Below are 27,461 nucleotides of genomic sequence, written 5' to 3' on the forward strand. Positions count from 1 at the left end.
TGAATAACAGGCCGTCAAATCTTGTATTAATTGATAGAAAATAGCTTGCGACAGAGGCATGAAGCAGTGCCAGAACAACTAATGCTGCATTTTCTCTCTCACTCTTCTCTCATCACATATTAACATCTCAAAAAAACTCTTGCTGATGGCAATTACCGTCTAATGGAGATGAATGCTCTCTTGTTGTATTTATTCCCTCCCTCCAGTTCCTCTCTGCACTCCGTCCTTACAGCACTGTGCCACCGGAGTCTACTTTAGAGTTTGTGATAACTATAATCAAAACCATTTAAACTTTTGTTACAAAGACCAGAAGTTGAAAGATGGCACCTGAATTGTATCTTTGCCATGAGGTGTAACAATGTAAGACGGACACACATGAACAAGGAGGCAAACGTGTGCAGTCTTCAAAATAAATGTGGAATTAAGAATGAGGTGCCGAGGTTAACTTTCAAGCCCACGAGGAGGAGAAGTCCTAAAGGTGATCAGTATCTGCAGGTCCATGACAACTAAGCAAACATCATCTTCTGATGTGCGGTATGTTTGAAATCTTCAGAACAAGCTAAAAAGTGAACCTTGAAACTATAACCTATTCTTTTTTAAGAAGTCACAAGCCGAAACGGTTTGGAACCACTGGTTAAATCTTCAACAATGTATTTTCTAATTTCTTATATGATATCCAAGTCTGAAATCTATAGTAACTACAGCTCTCAAACAATATTTCCCTCAGAAAAATAGTGAAGGAGAAGAATAAAGTTTCATAAAATGGAAATACACGAGTAGAGTACAGGTATCTCAAAATTGTCGATCTACAACCTTTTCAACACTCCGTCTTTTACGAGGCTCTGCAGGCCACCAAGTATATCCATGACCAGGCTCATCTCAAATCTCTGAAATACGACGTAAAACATAATAAGACTACTCCTTGCACATTGAACCAATATAACAAAATGTTCCAGTACTGTCAATAAAAACACGTCGTGCACAATATGAATCCCCTTTTGAAAATGACCGTGTTGTCTCAGGAAGGATGAACTGACCTGTGACCTCACAAACCACAGTTTGGGCCATAACTCATAAATTCATATCCCAATTATGACAATTTCACACACATGTCCCATAGGATAAAATGAAGAGGTGATCACACTTTGGACAGATGTGGATGTGAATAACATGACTGGTGGAATGACAACATTATAATTCCTTGTATGCAAACATACTGGCAATAAAGTTGAATTAAACGGACTTGTGGTTTTCAGGTATTTTGCTAAAATAGAGAAAAGAAGGCGATTTAACCAAAAGCAGAATGCGGTCAGAAATCTATTGAAATGAGGATTCATTTGAGAAAGTGTAGATCTCCGGCTGAGCTATTAAGATGTAACAGTCACAGTCTCTTTGTTTCCTGCCATGCAATTTCAACAGGCAGCTAAAATAATGAGATTGCTTGACAGCTGCCTTCAGGAGTCCGGCCATGGAGGGTGAGGAGATACAACTCGGAACAGTGAACTGACAAAGGGCAATACTTGCCAAATGAGTCGGCTCTCTCCATACAATGGGAGCTCCCAAGTAGGGCAGAGTGGGTGAGACTGTAGTCCGTGTCGATCAAACAGTAAGAGGAGCCCACTACCACCCGTTACCCCTGCTATACACACACACTTTTACACTCTCTCGCACAAATGTGACTGGCAGATTGTAGAATTCACCGAGAGCCACGACAGCTGTCTGGTCTCCTCAGAGGCTATCAGGTGGGAGGAATATTCGAGGGCAAAATGGGATAGCAGCTTGTGTGTATGAAGTAGAAAGTACACCAAATAACCTTCATTTTAAAGCAAGGAAGAGATGCAGAGACGTAGGTTAATATGACAATTTCATAACTGATTGCTCCAGCATCAGACCAACAGAGGGTGCCAAACGGATTTCAGGGTGTCACAGATTTTATACAGCTTCTATGCAACCGCACTGACTAAAAGATTTTCTGCCAAGTTGGAACATGTCTGACCAAAGCCAACTGCTCAGATGAGACTTAAAAGACTGAAGAGTGAATTGTTTACTTGCGGTTATTTAGTTCCGTCTTTCCAAAAACTACGCATTTCTGTTAAATGATACATTGCAGTGCATTACATACAAGTCTATTAATTAAAGTCCCCTCCACTCAATGTATGATTTGCTTCTTGTCACTTCGCTGTGCATGTGTTTGATACACTTCATCTGCTGAAGGGGGCAAAGTTATTCTGTGCTCTGCTTAAATCTGTGTTTAAAGGTTAACCTTTGTCATTTTCAACCTGGACCCTATTTTCCCCGGTTGTTGTGTGTAAGTGAGGAACAATCTTTTTAAAATTGGTCCAGTATTGAGCGGGAGCACTGCAGCCGGCAGTCATTATACAAGCCGCGATGTAATTCTTCGGGCAATTGCTCACCGTCAATGTACCTCGTCTAAATGTGCTTGTTTTTGCTACCGACAGGCTCAGATTGGTATTAAAAGTGTCTGAAAACATTACGGGTAGGACCCTGCAGAGAAATGGAACTTTCTTTCTTTTACTTTCATTTGATCTGGGCTGTTTGGTGTTGCGTCATGTGACTTGTTGCCAGAAGACAACAACAGAAGAATGTGAGTGGGAGTTGGCGAGAGGAGTGCCACGAAGAGTTTGTTGTGTTAGATAGAGATGAATTTTTAATGAAATGGCTGAATATCTAGCTGATTTCGACAATGTGGATGAGGCCTAACCCTCTCATGAGATTTCAGAACGAACCTTCTCCTTGAGCGAGACTTGTTTAGACACAATAACAATCAGATCAAGTGCAATAAAAACGTTATAATTGTCTGTATTTTTACAAACTGATAATTTAACAACCTGAGTCCGTCAGTGGCAAAAACAAACTCTTTTAGTGGATATACATTGAGGGTGAGGAATATAATTACATTGCAGCTAATTTCGCTGCTGCCCGCATGCAGTGCTCTTTCTCAATAATGGACCAATTTAAAAAAAATGTACCAATTAGTTACATAGACACAAAAACATGGGGAAATAGGGTCGAGGTTGAAAAATACAGAAGTTACCCTTTAACACATGTAGGTACAGGCATGATGTTGTGACATCACAACTAGTTTGGAAGCTAATCATCGTCCAGGATGCAGTTTACACAAGTGAGTTAGACTAGGAGCTGCATTTTTAAGTGAAGAGAGAGATGTGTGTACATCAGTCAATTCCTGAAAAGCTTTGATTGCTTTGTAATCATTGTTGCTTACACCAAACTAGCTGCCAGCATCTACAAACCTGTCATATCACAGGTTGAAGATAGAATCATTTTTCTTCAATTTTTTTGACATCAACCTGATTTCTCAAATTTTTACCTATGAACCAAAATATAAGGATACACATTTGTATAAGACTGATCAGACAAATTCCTATCAATCTAATGTGTAAAATGTGGGAGGACTAGGCTCTATAAGTGTTCAACGTTAATCAAATGATGCAAATTCAGAATGACTGATTTCTAAAAATGAAGTATTTAAATATAAGAATGTCATAATGTGGAAATAAACAACTTTTAAAGTGTGTGAGTGAACTTAGATAAATAATTCATCAAAACAAACACTTCTAAGAGTCTTCATCAGTGTGGCCTCAGAGGAGACGTGCCTCTGTGCCGATACTGATAAAAGACATCCAATACACTGCGGGGAGGTATTTCATTCTTCAACGGAAAAATCCGGGGGCTGGAGTCGGCAAATCCCTGACACTCGCCCTCGCTGCTGCACAGAGTGCTATCGTTTATTTATTAGTGACATCATTGATTTAGTTTGTTAGCGCTGCATACTTCAGTCCGAATAGTCATACTTCATCGTTCATTTAGTTGGCAGTATGCAGTACATACTGATTGAGTATTTAGTATGCAAATTTAAATAAAGCCGAGGGAGGGTGGTTTGAAACTGGCCAAGGCCGGGTCCAGTGGAGTTATTTTGCAGACAGCAATGTAGTGTCATAAATTATTATGGCAAAAACTTTCAAAATTTGAGTCGCAATGGCAGAGTGGTGCTGTTCCCGCAGGCTATCCGCTCATGCCCGATGGCTACAAGAGAAGTAAAGGGTGGCTGTAAAGTTATCCAGCATTCATGTAACGATAGCAATATCCAGCATCCAGCAGCCAGAGTGAACCGCAGTCAATGAGTCGCTGTTTGCCCGCTGCGGACGACATGCTGGAGTGCAGAGCCCTGCAGCCCTGCTCCTGCTGCTACACACAGCGCTGTATACTTATTTATTCAAATGTAATTGATTTGGACGTGTCGAGTGTCCAAATTGCACCAAATTCGACAAAGCACTCCCTTGGGTTTGTGTGTAGATCAGATGAGCGCTTTCTCGGGATGTGCAAAGAACACAGACGGACAGAGAATGATCCTTGAGTTATATTTAGATATAGTTAGATTTAGACTGTATTTCAGAAACATATCCACGCTGCCTTTTATTAGTCTTCTTGCCACAAAGGATTGGCTAACGAATTCTATTACACTTGTTCATTATCTGCTCTTCTTCAGTAGCTCAGACACACACACACACACACACACACACACACACACACACACACACACACACACACACACACACACACACACACACACACACACACACACACACACACACACACACACACACACACACACACACACACACACACACAATTCTGCACACTATTTCAAAAACCTGCATTATAGCTAATACTAATATATCATGACCAGGCAAAATGCTTTTTTAAGCTTCCCATTTACATTTCAAACAGGAAACATACCTCAAGCCTACAGTTCAGCTGTCGTTCTACATAAGTAGGGTGTACAGAGCATATTAAACTACAACTATAGCAACAATTCTACTGCCTTGTGCAACATAATGTAGCAGTTAAATACAACTAGGACTGGTTTATGTAATGTTATGGATATGTATCAGGAGATGGTATACGTTCTAGAAAATTAACTGAGAACCTGTTTGTGGATAAAATAAGTCGACAGGAATGTCCGATTCAACAAATGAGATAGCCGACAAGGGCAAAATATGAATTTGAAATCCCAATATTGCCATGATTCTGTCCTGTTCACTGATTTGCAACATTGTTCACATTGTCCAAATACAACCAGATACATTTAAAGAATGCTGTAGATCAGGGGTGTCAAACTCATTGTCGCTCTGGGGCCACATCAGCATCATGGTTGCCCCCAAAGGGCCGGTTGTCGGCGGGGGGGGGGGGGGGGGGGGGGGTGCTCCTTCGTCTTCGGTGGGGGGGTGGGGGGGGGGGCGTATGTGGCAGCTGCTGCTGCCACATACGCTGGTGGAGGTGTGCGCGGCGCGTGCGGATCGGGGAGGAGCTCCGCCGTGCGCGATACAACGGATATTTGTAAATTGTCCGACTTTTACATTTTTTTTTTTTGCTGGCGGATTCGCGGGCCACATAAAATGACGTGGCGGGCCGGATCCGGCCCGCGGGCCGTATGTTTGACACCCCTGCTGTAGATGATTCTGGGACTGCTGTATTGTTTCATGGTGTACTTCAGATTTGAAACCAACTTCGTCACAACTTGAGGTCTGCTCCATCTTAGCTCAGTTAAATTCAGGTTTAAAACGTTTCAGTTTGTATTTGCATCTTGCACTGCCTTGCAACTATTTATTATTCTGTTTATTCAGTTTTATTTTATTAACCGTGCGTTTATCTTCGATTTTAAAATCAGTAACATCTAATTTAAAATAGAATTACTGATAAAAGCCTCCCAAGCGCGATATAAATTGATTTCAGAGACATTAAAATATTCTTAAAAACACTGAAGACTATTATGGGTTGTGGAAAAACACAGCAGCAGTACCGGAGAAAAGTACCGAGATTAATCTGTCACTACAAGATTGATGATCAGTTCAGGGCAGCTACCGTGCTTTTAACACAATTGTACAACTATATGGCAGTCAGGCCGTTTTCTGAGTTCAAAAAGCTAGAAAGGAAACTGGTCACATCTTTTAAGGTGTCCCGAGTCGGACTAAATGGTAATGACTGATGCAGTAACTCAATTACAATCAGCAGATGTATGAGGACAGCTGAGCTTTTATCATCAATCCCAGTCAGGCTTCTATCTTATCCTCTCATCAGCAACCAAATAAAAACTATAGAATTTTCTACAGAATTGAGGGTCCATTTGTATAGCTAATATACCGTTCATGCTATTTAAGTTGTTCACTCTCACTTTTACAAATATCGGGTTATCACACCCCTCAGCCTACCCGGGAAAGTTTAATCTGGGGTGCTGGAAAGGCGTCCGGACCGATTGTTGAACCTCAGATTAAGGAGGAGCAATGTGGATTCCAGTCCTAGCTGTGGACCAGCTCTGTACCCTGGCAGGGCTGTTGGAGGGGCAATGGGAGTTTGCTCATCCAGTCTACATGTGTTTTGTGGACTTGGATAATGTTTATGACCGTGTCCCCCCCGTGGAGTCCGGTGGGGAGTACTGCAGGAAAATGGAGTACCTGGGTCATAGCTACAAACCATTTGGTCCGTGTACAACCAAAGTGAGAGCTCAGGCTTCTCACTTGATTTATTACCTCAGTAAACATTGTAAACATGAGTTTGTGGTATCAATCGCAAGCTTCAAATACAGCATGATGTTCATTTAGTAAATTATGGTCCCATTTAAAGTCAAATAGACCATAAAGCGGAGTATGCTTTCGGGCGGGCTTACTGTGACCGACAATTACCTTACTCGAGGCTTCAGACCGTCCGTCCACAAACCAATGGGTGACATTACGATGACACTGTCCACTTCTTATACACAGGCTATGTGAGCGCTCTGTCCAGATACTCAAACACGTTTCCAGTGGGTGTTGGCCTTTGTCACTGATTCTAACCGGTTGATTATGGGGATAATATATAAATGTCTCTTTCCATTTCTGAGGGGCTGAGTCAGGGAGAAACCAGCCGAGCACATGATTTGCTTATTTTATCTCCAGTCATCATAGTGTTCAATTTTGTTCTCCCCTTCTGCTCTTCGGTGTAGTTTGTGTTGCTGTAAACCTCTCTGTCTTTTTGCTCGACAGTAAATGCTTTAAAATTGTACTCGACTCTCCTTCTGATCTCTGCACTTGGGTTCATGCCCTCCAGCGCTTAAAGCAGTTGCATTATCATAATAATGGTAATATTACTAATCAGTGCCAGAAGACATTATTTGAGCAGAGGTATGAAGCACAGTTAATTTAATTCCAAAGTAATGTTCATTATTTCCAGTGATGAATTGATTTAAAACACACATTAATGTACGTTTAAAACACACAGTACTGTATATTTTAAATCTGTGATTATTTACACTAATACAGCAGTTTAACTTGTTTAAACATAAAGGACTAATTCCATTTATTCAGGGAACACTTGCTGAGTGGAATAGGGAAGGCATTTGTTGCTGCATGTTAGAAGCAATACAAGCAGCTCACTACTTGCTGCTATAGTTAACAGCAAAAAAAGTTGTGTGGGTGAAGGGCATGATGTTACCGTCTGTTTATAACTGTATCTTTTAAAAATATGTAAAATAAGACTGAGATATGCAATTAGTACTTCAGTATGCAAGATTCTCTGGGTATTCGCTAATTAACAGCTTTTCTTTCTAGCTGCCATCAGTCTGATCAAGTTGTTTAGCCCAACGGCTACAAAACAAGCCAACCTACTGAAATCATTTACGCGTTTGATATGGGAAACATAACACATTATGACCTGGGGTAAAACACTGCTCTAAAAATGAGGAAGAATTCCTCCACTTTTTTTTTTACCCGTATGCCAGCCCACATGGACTGTCCCTGACTCCCACACAACGTGGAAGCGGTGTGTCAACCAAGACAATATTCAGAGCCTTCAACGTCTCAAGATAACTCCCATCCACTCGTAAATCCATCACCACGTTTGTGTTTTAAGTCCTTCCCAAGTTCTTAGAAACTAATACACCGATTCAAAACAGTGATTTAATAAATCGGGTTGCACCATTACAACTTGCAAGTTGCTAAGTAAACAGGAAGTCAATGTCACGAAAGGTGTATCTTTTGCAAATGTAGTTATTTGTCTGTTTGTTCAGCAGATGTGTTTATAATGCATTATAGACGTGGGCATCATAGAAAGTGTTACCAACTGGGTACATTTTCATACCCCAGAAAGCAAGTAAACAGATTTATGTCCCACGTACAAAGCTCATGGCTTACTTCACTGCTCCACAGAGTACCCTTCATTTATTTTACTTGGACTAAATTGTCAACGTATTGCTCTTCTCACACTGACCTTTGCACTGAGCTGGAGCGAAGAAGCACTCTGTGGCAGAGTTGGATAGATGGGCTGCAACCTTCTCCAGAAGGTCAGCCAGCACTGGGGAGAAAGAAAAAAACTAAAAACAAACAGACACGTAAACAAAATGTATGCTAGTACGGCCTCAGTAAATCTTGAGTTCACAGAAAACCCAATTTACAAATTAAAATACATCCGATCCTTTACTTCCGACTATTTATAGAATGTGGATAATATCCGGTTATATAAACCACTACAGTAAGCAACCTTGTTACAGTCTAAGTGGTCTGGAAAAACACATTTCCTGTGAACCACAGTATGCATGTTTAATGTAGCAATCACTGAGTCATTGGCATAAAAGAAAGGCCAAAAAAGTCCCATAGTTATATATATAGTTCAAAAATGAAGCATGATTAAGTCTAAACAGATAGATGTCCAACACAGAAGGTCAAGGTTCAGCTGCAGAAGCACGTGTACAATAACACCATCACTACACTATGTAAATGTGCATCCGCTCGTATCCAATGACTACATTGCTTTTAGTGTCATATCGCACAGCTGTGAAAACCCACCCACAGTCACTGAGGATCTAATTGTGGGAATTAAGAGGGAAACCCATGAGGTGATGAGGCCTCTTGTAAAAAAGAAGTATTTAAGAGTATTTGAATGAAATGTAGTGCAGTGAACAGCAGGAAATTCACACAGAAAAGGTTTTCCTCTGAAAGCGGCTTACAATCTCGGCAGCTGTTTTTCCACAGCTGCATCACCAACTTAACTTAATACTTGCATTCATTTTCCTTTTAGCTTGATTAAGCTGCAATTATTTATTGTCCTGCTGATAAAAGTTTCCCATATCCTACTGAATCGAACACCAAACATTGTCATATATACTGAACAATTTTACATTTAATCATTTGGGGAATTATATTCTCCTCGGTGGCTTACAAATGAGGTACAATCCAAGCCACAGTAGATCTAGAAGAGGCCATTCAAATGTTCACTTAACATAAGTGGCACATATTTGCAGGTGCACTTCTTTACCATTATGTTAATACACGTGTGAATTGAGTGGCATTTAAAATGTATGATGTGTTTTTCTTCACAGTAGCAATACATATACCTTTCCGCAGGAACTTATTACCTCCTTTAAAATCTCCAAGAATCACTTGTCACACTAATGTAATGTAAAAAGTATAAATATGTTGTAGGTGAATATTAGCAAAGCCTACTGGTGGTATATTTTATATACAAACTTCATGTGATCTAAAGCCCTGCAATAAACACAACCTACCTGATTTTGTTTAAGGTCATTTTGGAGGCTGCAGTTTTCAGTTATAAAGTATAAAGGTTTTAATATTCAGTCTACCCCACTTGATAGGAATATTAATGATCTCCTAAACTTGCCTGTTAAAGAACTAAAATGCTATTTAATAAAGTAACAGCACCACTTCAGGTCCATTTGTACTGCATTGAACTCATTTAATCAATTCAATGCATTTTGATGTACTTTTTACCTGATGTGTAACGGCTGCTCATTGATAGCCACCTCCGACTCAGCATTTGCCTTTGGCTCGCCTCCAGTTAACCTTTAACATTCAACAAAGCTGAATCTTATCTTCTTATCTGGTTCTGTACTTGAAAAGGACTTCTCAAATGGCAAAGGAAGCTATTTCATGAAACTCTAATGTATTAAAAAAGTATTCATCCTACAATGACAGTCAACGATTTTTCACATGTGATCATAGAATGGGCTTTATGTTGAAATCAAAGTTTTAAATTGACCCTGCTTAGTGTTAGCTCAAGCTCTTCTCAGATTCTGTCTTTCGCCTCCATCACTTGTTATACGTCAACATAAAAACAAGTTCATGCAACTGCTTATGCATGCAACGATGAAAGCTTCTTTTTTTTTTGTAGCACAAGTGAAGGCATCTCATTGACATGCTGTTGACGGAGACCAATTGAGCAATCGATACGCTGACAAGATAGTGAGGTATTGAACATGCAAACAGTTCTAATCATGAGTGTTCAGATGAAGAGATAGTATACTTAATCAGCTCCGTCTTAGAGCTGTGTAGAAGCCTTTCAAGACACAAGTGATAATCAGTGTCTTTAAATACAGAGGTAGACATAAGTAATGTTCCCTAAATTGCATAGGAAGTTGGTTAATTTTTATTTTAATAGATTTAAAAAAGGCGATAATTTCTTTCATTGAACGCTTCTTAAAAAGTTGAATGAAAATAGCTCTTCTGCAGCAGAGGGAAGCTTAATAGATAATAAATCTTGATCATGGTCTTCCAGTGAAAAGCCCTGAAATGAGCGCCGCAGAGCCGAGAGCGGATGCTTTCACAGGCTGAGTTCAACAGTGTGCTGATGAAAGGATGCAATCACTGTACAGCGCATGCATTAATGACAAGATTGTCAGCCCTCCTTCATTTTGAATGTATTTCATTCCTCCTTGAATCACAGCCAATTACTCCTCCGTAAGAAAAGTCAGCTTCAGTGTCATTTCATAGTGACTGTCAATGCCAGTGATGAGTTCTTAAAAGGTTAATGGACATCAGATCTGTGTTATCTTGGTGAGGAGGTGTGTGTGTGTGTGTGGTGCACCTGGAGCAAAATGGAAGACATCAGCAGATAATGTAGTTACATTCAGAGAATCCACGCTGAAGTACAGTTTCAATGTATCGTATGGAGTTATTCTTTTGTTTGTCTCGTCGATATTTCTTTACTCATGAACACATTTGCATATAACTCTTTATAAAAGGAGCTATTTGGAAACAAATGTTTTAATTAAAAAGGTGACGTTCTTTTTTCCCCACTTAGCTGGCTTTGTATATACCAGTGGCGGGCCGTGGATTTTATACCTGGGCCTTCAGTGCTGTTCTACACTTCTAATAACCTCATTTTGACGTCACAGCTACGGGTTATTATTTGTTTCGTGTAAAAGCCGCATATTCACATAACACTGCAACATTTGACAAATGAAATAAAATGTTACATGAAGTTCAACACCTATCATACAAAACACGAAATGCAGAGTGCAGATACATGAATACGAGCATGACGGGACGCTGCGTCATTACCGGACAATACAGTCCAAATCAGGGGTGCCCAATACATCGATCGCGATCGCAGAGGTAGTGCCGGTAGATCGCATGCCATTCTTTTCTAACACACGGGTCACCACGTATGCACAGTGAACCGCGCAAGCTACTGCAAAACTCCGCGAGCTAATTAGTCAGCCTGATGCAGCAGTCGCTCTCCCGCAAGCACCGCCCCCGCCAACGAAGGTCCGGCAACAGCCGCTCCTCTTACGATCAGCAGCACCCACCATTCAAATATTATTCATAAAAACGCCACGATAGACAAGTGAACAGTAGAGGTAAACAAACGAAGTTCACTTACCAAATGCAGTCTATCCTCCTTTCTTTGTTGACAAAGAGTTTAATCCCATTACATCAGTTCCAGTAAGAAGTCCTACTCGATTCATCGACGCCAGTCGAGCCTCCCCAGTTATATTTCGCCGATGGTAGTCAGTCTTCCACCGCCGGTGGTCGTCTTCGGCCGTGGACCGGCCGTGGACCGGTGAAGGGCGGGCCGCGGTTGTGGAGCTGTTTCCCTGCGAACGTGGTCGTTGAGTTGTAGATCCACTCGAGTCTCTCCAAAAGTACCGACGCTCAGTTAAAATGAAACACATTCCCAGCCATAACATGTGCAACGCTTCTCCGACGCTGCATACAGATCCTTTTCCTGGCTGGGTCAGGGCTGCTAGCTGTGGGGTCGTTTCTTACTATGTCCAGTTTGTTCAGAAATGTCCTTCTTGAGAAAAGCGTTCCCAGTAACTCCACCACTAAATCCGTTTCTCCTCCTTCCGCCATTTGATATTAAAAAAACAAAGCTAGGTAAAATGTCTTTCAAATATTTCCACTTGAACTCTGTCTGCTACAAAGCTCTGCTAGCAATCATGTTTCGCGGGCACATAGTCACGTGCCCGCCCACTGACCAATCACAGCACACTCTGCACCTTGCGGGAGAGAGGCATTGAGCTGCAGTAATGCTGACGTAACTAGGCCTGCAAACCGCTCTGGTGCCGGCCATGAATCTCAAACTAAAGATCTGATTGGTTGATCAACAATATCGTCCCCATTCAACTTAATCTGCACATGCCAGCACTGGGTGAGTCTGCAGGCTGGGGCCTCTCTTCTTACTAGAGACACAGAGGTGAAATCTGATTGGATAAAAGCTCTACTTAAAACAAGCTGCACTGGAAGCAGAGCAACTGAGGAGCACAGTAGCTGTGCAATGAGAAAATAAGATAATGGGAAAAATATTTTTATAAATTATAATACATATAAGAAAAAATTAAATGTATTTAAGAAAAAATATTAAATTATAAAATAGCTATAACTTTGTGATTCTGTTTAGGCCAGCAGAGAAGGCTTTGAAGGCCCTGACGGCCCGCCACTGGTATATACACTATGAACACATGGAGGTGCACACTATACGAATACACAAAATACGAATTTGAGCTTGGAAAACGTCATTGTTTCAATGGCTACACATATCACTTGTATATCTGGCCTTTGGTAAGACTTTGCCCGGACACAACTGACTCACTGACCAGCACCATTCTGAAGAGGACATTGGACACACAGTATGACCCATATGTTGACCCTGGTGCCATTTGCCGTCATTGTACAACATGTAATGTACACCGAATCCTCACAGCTGATTTTAAGTGACTTGAAAGTCTATGACTTCCTACAAAACGCTGTAGGTCTTCCGAGCCTCACGTTGATTACTGTTTGTTACTGCGAGTTATGACAAAAACAAAGAACTCCTTTTTACTAAGTCACTTCATGCATCTTGGGTGGACTAAACCATCACGGGAAACCATACTCCACCCAAGTGTAACCACGTCAGTAAGCAGTCCGTAAAAAAAAAGAAGGCAATATACAACATAGGGCCTGCCACTGTGGTAATGGCAGCTTAAATTGTACTGGAGTTACACAGAAATTAGCTGCGATTCTCCCTTTTGCTTAAAAGCAGTTCCAGTGATTTACAAAGGTGAGCCGTGTTTATCTGTTTCCTGGCCAGTTCAACATTATTATGTATTAGTGAGGGAGTGGTGTGACTCAGACTTCATGAAGACGATAAAAGCGTTGTCTTTTATGCAGTCCATAAATGCAATTCATCCACTGTGTTTGTGTTCATTTATGGATAGTTATTAGCTTGCTAGCTGTGAACTGATAAAGTGCACAAGTCTACCCTGATTTGAAACCAAAGACTCAAATATAGACAATCAAGAAACAGTAAATGCACCCTTGATGACTTGTTTATCTCCGTTTTGTGACTAGAAACATTTATTTCATCTTTATTCATTAACTTTTTTTTCTTTTAAATGTTTTCCTTTGTAACAAATGTTAGTAAATTGCCAGTAACACTCTCATGCCTGAGTCATCAGCAAGTTTCTTTAAAATGACAATATTGGCCGAGATATATTATCAAGATGAACGCCACGTTCTCCTTGTGCTACTAGAAGGTAGAACGTCCAGACTACAACGCAAACCTGCAGCTACCAGTGAACCTCGGCTTACCCTTTCCAGTTAACACGTTGGGTTTGGAGGTCATGGCTCTGCAGTACTGTCTCCGGCAGATCTCCATCCAGCTCTCCTCACTCTTTAAGTCTTTAGATAATAGCAGAAATGTACCGATCTCAGAGTCTGTATGGGAGAGAAACAACCTATAGATAAAGAAATCACAATAATGCACCTTGACCATGGCAACTCCATCAATGTTCCTCTTACCCTGTGAGTCATGGTGGATCTTTGGTGGGTCCAAAGTGTAGCAGTCAGGTGGAGGGTAACTTGAAAACATGGGCCAGGGGTAAGGATCTTCTCCCTGAAATAAGCAGATAAATAAATCGGATTGACCATGTTGGACACCTCATTACTCCCTAATGCAATTATTACAAATAACCTACAAGATTACTCATATTTGTATTGTCGTCTTTGATTTGTTTTTTGCACCACTCTGAGTAGATAAATGCTTCGGCTGTTTATGAGTTTGCTGGGCTATTGATGTGTCATCATGTTGGATTGTTAGTATTGGTTTGTAATTTAAAAACATTTCAAACAGGGAGGGACAGTTAAACAGTTACTTGTAGATCAATTAATTAAGGAGTAATCGTTTAGCGCAGAGCTGGCAGCTGTTATCAAATGTGTTTGTATTTGTATGCCATCATTTGTTTCCTCCCTTCTATCTTTATTTTTCATTCTCCCTTCCTTCCTTTGTAGCCCACGGCCATTTAGTCAAGCATTCATTACGCCTGTCATATCGTTGTTAAAAGTACTCCGACTACTGAGTCATAGCTCAACAATTGACTTGCCAAAATAGTGTGCTGTAAATGTTTATGGGCTTTAGAAAGCAGGTCTGTTTATCCAATTGTCTGTGCCCTCGGCTCATAATAATCCCTGCTGGTATTTGAGTGCCTCTCAGGTGATGTGCTGCTCTAACGACAGACGGATATGCACAGAGCCCTGTATGTTGGTAAGTTGCATACAATCCTTATACAGCTTTGGAACTCTGCTTCTATTGTAGGTAGTAGTGTTGCATTCAACATGATTTGAGGTACTTAACTTTTGCCTTTTTTCCTAAAAAGAGTATCTAACAGTTTTTATAAAAACATACATTACTGCCTCACTGTTGGATGCCTCCGCCAACCAGCCAAGACGCAGTTTACATCCCAAAATGTCATCATTTGATCATTTTATCCTATCAGACATTTGTGTGAAATTCATATAAATAGCAAATTAATTATTTATAACCAAAAACATGTTTTAGGAGGTCACAATGACCTTGACCTTTGTCCACTAAATTATAATAGTTCATCCTTGAGTCCAGGTGGACGTTTGTTCCAAATTTGAAGAAATTCCCTCCAGGTGTTCTCCTGAGATATTGCATTCACAAAAATGGGACATAAGGACGGCCGTTACCGACATGAAGGCATTAAAACATGACATGTCTGTCGAGCCATCTCTGCATATTCTAGTCCCATGCAGCTGTACAAGAAATCTAACAGTTTAGCCATTTAAAAATGTAATTGTTTAATTATTTATTGAAGATGTTTCATAAGACATCATAGCATTCATTCGGTCTTCTTGTAGGCGGTAAATATTCTGACAGCCACTTTCAAATGCCGGCATAGCCATTGTTTTTAACACAATGGTCCTTCTCATTCCTCACCAAGAGTGGATTCATTTTCCTTGTTTCGTAAACTTCACACAAAATCAGTACTAATTTAACAGCTTTCTGGTCTCTGTACAGGTGACGGGAGAGATGACTAAAACAGACTTGTGAAACACAAAGGAAACACTCCCTAAACTAATTCACACCTCTCCCCTTTTGAAATCCGTCATATCCTTTCCTTGACCTCTTTATAAATGAGTTTTCCGTTCGTGTTCAGCACAACCAACAACTAAATATTTCATATTTATCCCAAAACATGTCTTCCCGAACAATACACAGGAAAATTTGCCACCATTTATACGTGGCTGTCCAATCAGTGGTGATGGTAAATGTAGTCGATTGAAGCAATAAATTCCTGAGTGCGTGGCTCTCCTGACTAAAAAAAGTTGAGTCCACATATCTTCCTGCATCTGGTGCCATAAGTTGCAACAGTGCCACAGTTGTAGGCATGGAAGGACGACAGGCTATTTCCCCTTGTCTTTATCTGGGTAGCCAGGGGTTCGCTCGAAAGGACGCTGAAAAACAGAACTTCCTAGTTCTCTTCCCTCGTATTGAAAACTAGCTCGATTTCCAACAGCAAAAATGACATCCCAAAATATGAGTTATGGACAAGGATACGTTTTACAGTGTTTTGGCTGCCGCATTTATGAGAGCCAGAGTTTACGGCTGAAGTAATGCAGCGTAGAGAGGCCTATAGGCTGTAAGCTGTGCAGGAGGATATGGCTGGCAGGTGTGTGTCAGAAGCTTGCACGCAAATCCTGCTACATGTCGGCACCGTCAGCACAGCTCCGCGAGCAGGAAAACTCTGCTTTCTCGGTCAATACAGCACTCACTGAGGAATTAATGGCTTCAATTGACCACATTTACCATCAACACTGATTGGGCATCCACATAAAATGTGGCGATTTTTACCATCAAAAGTCTTTGGATACTGAAATGTCTTCAAAATGATTGTTAACCACAGCCTCACAGAAATGCTACTGTTGTGATGATTGTATATCATTTCTTTCAGCCTGGTCCAACTACCAGGGCGTCAAATTACAACCCTTCGGCGGTGGCCCTCGGCATCTTGATACCGAAGCACAAGGCACCATTCAGTGTCTGTATCACATGAACCGTGCTTTCAAATACAGTCAATCCACCTTAGAGGGAGAGAGGAACCATAGATGTACAAGTTAAAAACCAGGTTACAATAGTAGAGCATAGCTGACCTCTTGAAGGGCTCGAGGAGGAAGCTTTCTCTCAGACGGTCCTCCGACCACACCAACGCGAACCAGCACGTGATTCCTCTCCACCGATAAGTTGTCTATGATTAACTCCCTAAGGAGGTTTAAAAAAAAAAAGGGGGATTAGACAAAAATTAAACAAGAAAACTTACGATGGCCTCAGGCCCTAACGTATTAAACGTTCATGCACTGAGATTTGTGTGCTATGGCATGTCTGCAAGATGACAGAATGAGAAATGGAAAAAGGACATTGGGCCTGTTGTAGAATATAATACATGTCCGTCTTATTCTACATGTATACGATTTTTGGTACACAAGGTCATGCTAATTAATACAGCATCCAGCTCACTAACACATCGAAACTTCCCCAGTGTATTGAACCTCCTCTAACTCTTTGAAAAGTCTTCTAAAAGACTTTGTGCAGCGTTTGAAGCCTCTGGATGACTGTGTCATTACTGCAAGACAAGTACGAAAAGAAAGAGGGAGGGTTTCAATGCTTCGAATTTTAGATAAGATCATAGAATAGCCCAATTACAAAGGCACTTTGGGGTCGAAGGGTGTCAGCCTTGGTGGATAGTTCTTACAGCTGAAGCAATTTGGACTGGAAGTTAATAATAAAGGAGACTATTTTCTTGCACAGTTCTCTTTCCAATGGCCTGTTTGCCACAAAATGTAATTTGCATACATTTATTTGTTAAAAAAAAAAGTCATATCACTCAAAGCTCAAACTGCCGGGGTCAAATAAATGTGAAGATTGCTTAGTAGTTTTGGTGATGGTGTGTGTTACTGATAGCTAAGAGGTCAACGCACAAAAGAAGCATTAGGGGAAATGAGTGACAACAAAAAGTAGCGTATACAAATCAAAAAGTAAAGTTAAAAAAGGAGTGAAGAGGAGGAAGAGAAGATGATGTCTGTGATGATAATGGGAGCATGAGGGGAAGAGAGGGCACAGAAGGGAGATGGGAGAATAAATTAACAAGTCATCATTCTCCAAAAATTGAGCCAGGACTCAGACATGCAATGCGAGTTGGCATTTCAGAGCCATTTTCATTCATAACCAATAGCCACAGCTCTGCCAGCCATTACCAAGCGAGAGGGCCTCTTGAACACCCACTTTCAGAAAAGGCATTTTCACTGTGTTTCCGATTTATTTCATTTTATTTGTGACAAGGCAAACAAACAAACAATTTCTCATCCTGAGCAATGATTACATTTGAAAGTGCTGCATCACGTCAGGATGATGCACAGAGGAGCAAAAAGCCTTTACTGAACGAGAGAGAGAATGAATATGTGCAAGTTGAGTGTACTCAATGTGGAAACTATTGAAACGTCTAAATGTTTGAAATGAATTCCTCCCGTTCTCTGGAGAAAAGTTAACTTTCTTAGAAAGCTATATGGGCAACTTCCAATTACAGGAAGCATATTAAAGGAATCGTTTTGGGAAATACTCATTCATCTTCTTGTTCTAGTTGGATGAAAAAATCAATATCAAGCTAATATCAGTGTGTTTAGAACAGAGCTGAAATAAGGATGCAGTTAGCCTCGCTTAGTATTGAGATTAGAGGAAGGAGACTATAGCTAGCCTGGCTCTGTCCACACTTCATATACCTACCAACACCTCTAAGAGGTGCAAGCGAACAACATGACAAGGTCTTGTCGTCGTCACAGTGAGAATCCCGTTTTGTCTTCAAAGACCTTTTACAAATATGTAAATTGATGAGCTTTAGAGGCGTTGGTTGGAGTCATTTTAACCTCCTTTAACCAGGCTAGCCATTTCACTTTGCTTTCAGACTTTATGCTAGGCTAAGCTAACCGGCTCAGGCTTCATAGTTAATGCACAGACATGAGATTAATATTCATCCTTTCATCTCACTCGGAAGGAAAGCTAATTATTTCCCAAAATGTTGGAACTATTTCTTTAAGTGAGAAGAGAGACTTCCTTTATTTCTAGCTTTATTACATTAAATCAAATTATAATGCTGGTTTTATTCCATTTCTTTCCATTAAGGCACTTATTACTCACTTAATTTCTGACTTCTGTTACATCCATAACTTCTGGGAATAACCACTAATAATACAAATAATTACATCATTATGACAGAATTGTTTAAGTAATTGACAATAATAAAACTTTCCAACCATATATTTCTAACCATGCGTTTGTTGGTTCATACCCATCGTCTGCGTCCAGCTCCGTGACGTTCTCCCGCTGACTCTTCAGCAGCATGGAGCAGATGCTGTACTGGCTCTCCAGCAGCAGAAAGGAGTCCAGGTTACAGCAGAGAACACTGAGCAGTCTGCAGCAACGCATACAAAACAAAACAAGACGTCAAAAATACAGAGAGAACTGGCATTTACAGGCAGTTTACACAGTAATGTAATAGCACTACTGTACAGCAGGGGAGAACCATGTCGACAAAGACCCAATTTGGACTTTGTTTGTCTATTTCCTCTGGCAATGTATGTCTGCAAGTGCTGGATCAGTCATCACAATTATTCACCAGCTCAGCGTAGCCAATTGTAAGCTTTGTTAAATAGGAACCCCTTTGGGAAAAAGCTTCATGGTTCATTTTCAGTTGCTGGTAATGACACCAGGCTCCAGCAGCATTCTGGGACACTGTTTTAGCTCCGTGTATTATATGATCCAACGCCTGTAAAGAGGAAAACATCTTTTAAACTTCAGCGTTATTGCTTGTCACAGTTTTATTAGTGACAATTTTTGGTGGAATAAAAATCCATGGGAACAAGGGTGGTAACCCATTTCCCAATGCATAAATTCCCATTCCACCACCTCCTCCCAGCAGCACCAGCGCTCATCTTAATTTAGACTGAATTAATTGCTTTGCAAAAAGATCCCATCATGCGTATGTCACTGGTGTGCAGCATTAAACAAAACAATCTAGTGAATTCTCATTTTGTCTACCTGCTGTTCTCTACTCCTTCAACTAATTTATCAAAACTGCTCTTTTAAATATTAGTGTTTGGTTACTTTAAGTTTCAAACATAAGTTTGTCCCTTTTGAAAATAACTTCCCTGAGCTCAGAGGTTTATTTAGGATGATTGCATAAAGCCTCTTAGGTTGTCTCCTGGCCTAAGAGTTCAGACTAAGGCTTTCACTGTAGTTACTGTCAAAATACAGCACAAGTGCACTTCACTTACCATGGCTATGCTTCACTCACAGCATCATCCTCTAACGTTACTTGACAGCATTGTTGTCTGTGTTAGCCAGCTTCTCAAAAATGGTCAACAAAGAGAATAAAAAAGGAAGCTAAACTGGACAGAAGATGAGGTCATTGTTCTCCTCGGTGAATATGGTGCATGTATAATATGATCAAAATATGCATCCTAAAGATTTTGAAGATAGACTGACAGTCAAATCTATACTCAAGTTGCCACAGAAGTTTTCAAATTAATATGTTCACATTTTGCAAAAATGTCTCATTCGCTTTCTTGCCGGTAAGTAGATGATCGGATGAATACCACTCTCATACCTGTGGAGGTATGGAGGTAAAGCATAACCATAACAACCCATTAGTCACGTAATAGACTGACAGAGCAGAGAGTCACGCACATCTTTAAATTAGGAAATATCTGTTTAGTTTATTGTTACTGTGCACATGCGTAGTATATTACTGTATTTTTAGACAGTTTTACATATGCATCCAAGTTGATTTCCTGCATCATTAACAACTGCTAACAGTTATTTTTCACAATCAGGCTTATAAAGACAACAATGAAATTGACATAAATGTCAGTTATTTTTACACCTTAAAAAATCCCACTAGTGTGTGTGTGTTCTCATACTGACATATAAGAGGTAGTGTTAAGCTCTGCATGCTGTTTAGTGTTAGTCCTTGTGAACACACATCTCTCCTTTTAAGCAGCTGCTTCATTTCCTGATGTGTTGCTTCGACTACCGTTTGACTGACAGCTCGACTCAGTCATTCTGACAGCAGCACAGCAAGAGGCTGAGAGTCTGTCAGACCTTCTGACCTATCGCTGTTTGAAACTAAGAAATGGGGAACAAGGCCTGCTTCCAGTTTGTCTGCGATCTCACTGATGGGCTGCTCTTCAAGTCAAGTGGGGTGAAGACTGACTTTCCAATCAGACCTCTTTTGAAATGATAAGCTGTTCTGAATAGCAATTCATTGGCAAACTCTTGAAAACGGCATCGGTAATTGTGTCGCCTGTCGGAGTTTTCATTCGACTAATTATCATTTTCATAATCAATTAATATGCTAATTTCTTTCTCTATTAATTGTTGAATCTACAAACCAGAAAATAGAGAGAAAAAAAAAAACATTACAACATTCCAAAACCCAACGATACTGATGTTACAGTCAGACGAAATACTGTATTCACATCCATGGTTGACAATGAATGAAGCCCATCATCCCTGTTTTGGTTTAGTTTCAGTCTGCGTCCATGTGTTAACCCGAATGAAGAGACATTGAGCTCAGTGAGCGGTTGATAAACAAAAGGAGCGGATTGGAGTGGGCTGTCCCTAACCACGCCGTCGGATGAGCTACTTGGGGTTCAGGTAAGGTCCGCATCCTTTCTTGTTCAATCAAGGCATGTTGTGACCCATTCGTAAGATACAGCCATCAAGACTTAGCGGCAATTCAATTCCCTATAGGCCTAACAACACACAACTCACAGTACAGCTCTCCAGCAGCCAACAGTAACACGCTGTATCCTCTGACAGCAATAATGGAGGTCCAACACTTTAAAGCGAAAGTGGCAGAAAACAGAGAATAAGTGTTCGGCTACTCCAACAGACACTTGTAGGTGTTTTTTGTGTTTGCCTCTAACTGTGCAAGCATGGTATGTGGCTAGCAAGGCAGTATTGTAATGATAGTTTGTGCTTTTTTTTTTAATTGTGCCAAGGGAAAGACATGAAAAACTACAATCCATCTCATTTGGGAGTTGACATTGCTGCTGGCAAGGACTACAAGTCACTTATCTTGTGTTGAAACACCTATCAAGGACAGATGATTACTCCCAAGAGTAATCTGCTTGCCAGAATGATTGAAGATCAGGCTGCATGATTGATTTGTCATACCTGAGGTGAAATGCAAATGGTCAACTTAATAGAGGGACTATTTGGGAGGCTTATATCTTTGACAGTCAGGAGGTCCTGCTCAAATCAATCATACAATCGTTAAAAAAAGTGCAGTAATCCAAAGACAATCTCTGGAAATGTGGCCATAAGAAGCAATCATATTCCGTAAATCTGTGGAAAAACAGCAATTAGTGGAAAAATCAGTTTGCAGGTTCTGCTTCTATGAATCAAAAAGGGACACATTTGTAACTACACCGCTCTCTGCAAATGAAAACAATCGCTTTAATGATCTATACATCATCAGGCAGCAGACTGAAAACCCCACAGGCATTGTATCTGCAAAGATCAATTAGGAGCTTCATTTGGGCCTTAACACTGCATGCCCCCCCCCCCCCCCAAATGACACCATGAAACATCAGTACACTGTGGGGAGTTTTTTTAATCTGTCACTATAGAGCCTAAAACAAATCAAAGTAATCTCTTACACTTTGTTGTCCATCTTCGGGAGCTTTCACATCTGACTTGTTTTTCGACACAGAACAAAACTCTGAAATATTTATGGTCTTTTATTTATCACAAATCTATTCTTACCTTGTTTACTTTGTCTCTGGAGGCGAGACGACTACAACTGAACCGAAATGAGGACGAGATAACGCTTTTTGACCTGCCACAGAGACTTCCGTTTTAGTTCTACGACTAAATGTTTCATTTGTACCTTTTCGGTTCTCACGCGTTTCACCTTGACCTGAGAACATCTGGACCTTTCTGCAACACAAACATCATCTTTGTCCTCTTTTTTTATGCTCCAACTTTGTGCATATGAACAAGATTTTCTTCATGCGCGTGTCCTTCCTTGTCTCATTGCTGGAAAATTGTTGAAGTACACATGGTCACATTCACAATAATCTCTGTAGTGGAGACTTCAAAAATAAAAAAATAAATCAAAACCAGGTTTAAAACGTGTGAAGCTCTGCACAAGCACGCACACACTCGATGTGTTCAGAGCCGTCAACAGCAGAGAGAGAGACGTCTAAAAAGGCATCCCAACAATTCAGACGGGGGAAAAATATGCAAGAGTGATGGTTGCCATGACAACAGAGAGGGCTGGTGGGATGTTTGCTCTCATTAGCTTGTGCAGATCAGGAAGGGTTGAAATAGTGGCTTCTGTTTTTTTTTAGGAGGGGCTGGCCTTCAGGAATGATCGGTGCACGTTTGCACCGACAGAAGTGATTAAACCTGCGATGAATATGTTGCAATGACGATACATAACCCGTGAAGAAGTGACAAACTGCTGGAGGTTAAGTCCAAGGCTGGTTGTCAAACTGCTTTGAGGTGAACTCTTACAAGAGCCAATTGTAGAAGAGGTCCAATTTCAGGAAACCTGCAATAGTTCAAACCGGCTCCTGAGGTTTCATTACGATGGTTGTTTCAAGGAGAGGGTTGGCAAAGCTCTCTATTCTGTTATGACCATGAAAAAAAGCAATGAACTGATCCTAACAAGTAGCGTCTGTGTTTACAAAGCCGGATATATTTTATTCCTCCGTGCCATAGAGCTCCATTCTTGTCCAAAAACGATTCAAAACACATCAGTGAGGTTCACGCTTGCACTGGGTGACACGTTCAATCAATACAGTGAACATGACGCCGTTTATTTTGAGAATGTGCATTAAATGTTTATGAATCTGCATCTGAAAATACTACCCAACAAATGCACCATTAAGTCCCGTTTGATGTTTGCTAAAAACTACAGAGCCCAGCTGTTTTAGGAAAATTCTGAGCCTTTGTTTTTAAAGATTCATGTCTTCAGTAGAAAGCAATGGTCTTGCAGCTGAGTGCCAACAACGCCTCACAGAATATAGTCAACCTTCAGTACATATCTGAGTACTTTCTCCTAATTAAATGTTCTTTATAAACATGGACCGGTTATCGGTTATTCATTATGCAACGTACATGATCGATCGACACCTGTGCTAATGATTGAGTCTACTGTGGTCATATCATTTGTTTGCATTGACTTTCAGGAGGAAAACGTGTAGACAGTGAGAGAAAATACAATAAGGTCGCAAAACCAGTCAATTTACAATCCAACACTGCAATGAAATGACTTAACTTAAGATGTAAGAAAGGGGGGAAAAAAATTAAGTAGGGCATTAAGTACAACTGTTTGAAACGCAGTTTAGTAGAATAATGAATCCAGTTGTTTACTGCAGAGCTTGAATGAACTTTACGCTGCAGGGGGCGCCGTTCTCCACTAAATACAACCTTGGCCAAAGCTAAACTGCAACAGCCTAAGCCACAAGGAAAAATGCTTTTATATGAACATCCAATATAAGATAAAAAAACAGCACCAGAGCTACCTCATAATGCAATAGAGGCATGTGTCAGGACAAGTTCACAGATGGACCACAGCTAGCTCTGCTTCCTGTGGCCGTTCAGCTTCTTAAGTGTGTGAAAAACTGCTGGTCTTTGGTGAAGCGTCGTCTAAAACGATGACTTTACCAGGATGTCTCTCGGGCCATCAGACAAAATAATACTCCCCCAAACTCTTGCGGTTGAGACATCAACCCGAGTCAGCATTTATTCACTATCTGTACATTTGCCACTCTGGTGAGTGTCTGTTAAAGGGCCTGAAAACATCTCTTATCATGAGTGACGAGGTTATACATGACCACACGGTTTTGTTTATTACTATTGAAAGATTTGAACCTGTGCTGTTTTCTGTCCGCTAGTCTGAAGTGGGCCAGTCTCAGTTAAACAATGAGGATTTAGCAATACTTGAATCATTTACAGCTGTGGAGTTTGCTGATGTTCCCAGGAAACTCTCAATTCTATCTGATCAAAGCGCAGACACAACGATAATAAAGCAGATAAGCTGAGTTTTACAGCTTAGCTGTTAATAAATATTACCCCGGGAAGTTCTAGCCAAACTGTATCTGTGATTGTTTGTTGTTGTTTAGACAACAGCATTTAATGAATGAAGAAAAACGTAAAGCGGATATAACCAATGTTGAGACTTTTGCAAAAATCTATCATATGAAGATGTGAAAAGGTTTGCTTGTAGTGATAAAGCTCCAGAGAACTTTCACCTGAACCTCCCCTCGTCTTCACGTAGCTTTGTAGCGAGTGGTTCAGCTGTCAGTTCACTCTCACTGCTCTCATGTTGCTTTCAGTGAAAAAAGCTCCAACACACACACTGTAATCTACCTGCTCAGCACCAAACGGCAGACAAACAGTTAGCAACTATTTTCTTATTTGTGAACAGTTTCATAACCCAACCGCCAGTCAGCTCACTTCATATTAACTATTGAATGTTAAATGGAAATGGTAAATGAACTGCTTCTATGGAGCACTTTTATCCAAAGCACTTCACAATTTGCCTCCCGATTGCCTTTTCACACACACTTAAACATTAATCGTCACATACATACATGAAATGTAACCTCTGCATTTAACCCTTCCTAAGCATTTAGGTGTTGAGTGTCTCGCTCAAGGACACTTCGACAGACAGGAGGGGCCGGGGATCGAACCGACAACCTTGTGGTTTAAGGACCATCTGCTTGACCCCCTTAAGCCGCCCACACACGCAGACAATTAATATTGTGTCCATTAGAGATATTAATTACCCATTGTAACTGTATTTTCAATACCTGCCATGTGCCTTTACTGGCATTATGATATGTATTATACAACCTTCATATCCATTTTCCATTTTTTCTTTAGAGTTCATCTTTTTGCACTCTTCTGTTCTCCATATGCTTTTTAACTATACATCTTTTGACATATTTTTATTAATAAATTCAATGTTCTTGTGTGAATAAGCTGCTTTACTGATGCAATTCCCTCCACTGGAATCAGTGAAGTAACGTCCCGACAGTATACCGTCTTGCCATATTCCTTCAGGCTGTGGATAATCACAAAATAGAACGAAAACAGGCAGAACTCTGTCGAGGGTGGTGCTGTGTTAAGAAGACTTGTTTAAAGCAATGCGTTTGTTTTTGTTGAGTTCACATTGGTCATGTGGGTATGTATTGGAGAGCAGCACCCCCACAGAAACAGTATAGTAGCAACACAATTGTATGTAAATATGGTGACTGGTCAAGTGACTGTGAACCCAAATCAATCAACAACTTGGCAAAAGACATAAGAGCTGAATGAACTTTCCATTTATTTCACACTCGCTTATCACTGTGAGCCGATGATGAATGAAACTGAAATCAAGCGGCGTGGAATCTTAACACAAGACTTTTGCTGTGATCATGGCCAAACATTACCGCAGATTGACTCAGAAGTTGTTGGTTTAAGGAAATTATACCAATACCTCAAAATGAACACGATATGCCTTGGCTTTATTGAAATGCTACATTTAGCACACTTAGCGACCCAGGCGGAGGCACACAGTGTAGGTTTGTCAGTGAGTCCATCAGGCTGGACGTCAAATGAATAGAGCATCTTGTTCCTTTCACTTGGCTTCTGGATGTTAATAGGAGTGGGCTGACTGACAGGCACAGACTGAGTGAGTGAGTCAGCAAGGCTCCAAAACAAGTCAAAGCCATTGTGATGCAGAAAGCAATGCACAGCAGCCACCAGAGCATTGCACACACAGCCAAGACACATATGCACCCATGTATGTAAAAAAAAACATCATCCTGCACAAACTGCATTATGTCTCCCTCAAACACACTTCAAGCACATTGACCTTCACAATAAACCTTCGTTTAAAGCCTACTGTAACCCTTTATGCTACAGTATGCAACTTTTACCACACAGGCATAACCAAATCCCTTTGAATTATTATCATTTTACAGTACAGTATTAACTTCAACTTGTACTAGAGCCTGACTCCAAATTTGAAACACACACACACACAGACACCATCACACACACACACACCAGCTTATTTCTCTCTTATCCAGAGAAATCCTTTCATCAGCCTTTCAAAGCTGGGTAATCAAAGTATAAAGAACCGCATGTCAGTCTGCTATTGCCAGAGGCTGAAGTGTGTGCATGTGTGTGCGCGTGCGTGTAGTCACCAGGTGCTAATCAGATACCATGTGCCTCCCCACTGATACTAAGTAATATGGAAATAAAATATCAATCTCACCTCAGGCCGAATATGTGAGACTGCTCATAGTGGAACAGGGAATGAATCTTTGCATCTGAATTCACAGCAATCAGCCTGTCAATCAGATCCTGTGGAGTAAAATGAGGGTCTGTGAAAATAGAAACACAGCAGTTATGGTGCAAAAAATAAAACTGTGGATGTTTACGGCGTGTGAGGTGAAAAATGTACGTCAGCCTCAGTGTATTGGGGGATTTAGGAGGAGGCCTTTGAGAGGTAAAACAAATGTGTGGGTGGTGGTTGAAGGCAAAATAAAAAGTGCAAACATGCCCTCAAATGGCTGAAAGAGGCATTGCATGAAGTCTGGACTACACTGTTTGAAAAACACTCACAGGAATTGAGGTTGGCATCTCTCTCAGGGTGTATTCACTCTTGTTGGCTAGAGGCTGCCGGCCCAGGAGCTCCCACACCGAGTGGGAAGAGGAGAGCAGGTTGACAAACGACAAGAAGGACTGGAGAGACAGAAAGTGAGGCAGACAAAAAGACAATTAGAGGGTTAGAGAAAGCAGTAAAAAAGAAA

General features: G+C 40.7%; 1 protein-coding gene across 1 annotated transcript in view; it reads right to left on the reverse strand.

The window, feature by feature from the left end:
• tbc1d32 (TBC1 domain family, member 32) overlaps positions 1 to 27,461 on the reverse strand; it is a gene marked incomplete at its 5' end in the record, with an annotated part of 70,929 nt that overhangs the window by 18,121 nt on the left and 25,347 nt on the right. The window contains 7 exons of the mRNA XM_079180883.1: positions 8,284 to 8,367; positions 13,884 to 14,009; positions 14,094 to 14,187; positions 16,746 to 16,854; positions 18,935 to 19,057; positions 26,924 to 27,012; positions 27,274 to 27,393. Coding sequence (XP_079037009.1) covers positions 8,284 to 8,367; positions 13,884 to 14,009; positions 14,094 to 14,187; positions 16,746 to 16,854; positions 18,935 to 19,057; positions 26,924 to 27,012; positions 27,274 to 27,393 — 745 coding nt within the window. The remainder of the gene's footprint in view (positions 1 to 8,283; positions 8,368 to 13,883; positions 14,010 to 14,093; positions 14,188 to 16,745; positions 16,855 to 18,934; positions 19,058 to 26,923; positions 27,013 to 27,273; positions 27,394 to 27,461) is intronic.

This window comes from Pholis gunnellus, assembly GCF_910591455.1.
Source record: "Pholis gunnellus genome assembly, chromosome: 19".
In the NCBI taxonomy this organism is placed as follows: Eukaryota; Metazoa; Chordata; class Actinopteri; order Perciformes; family Pholidae; genus Pholis; species Pholis gunnellus.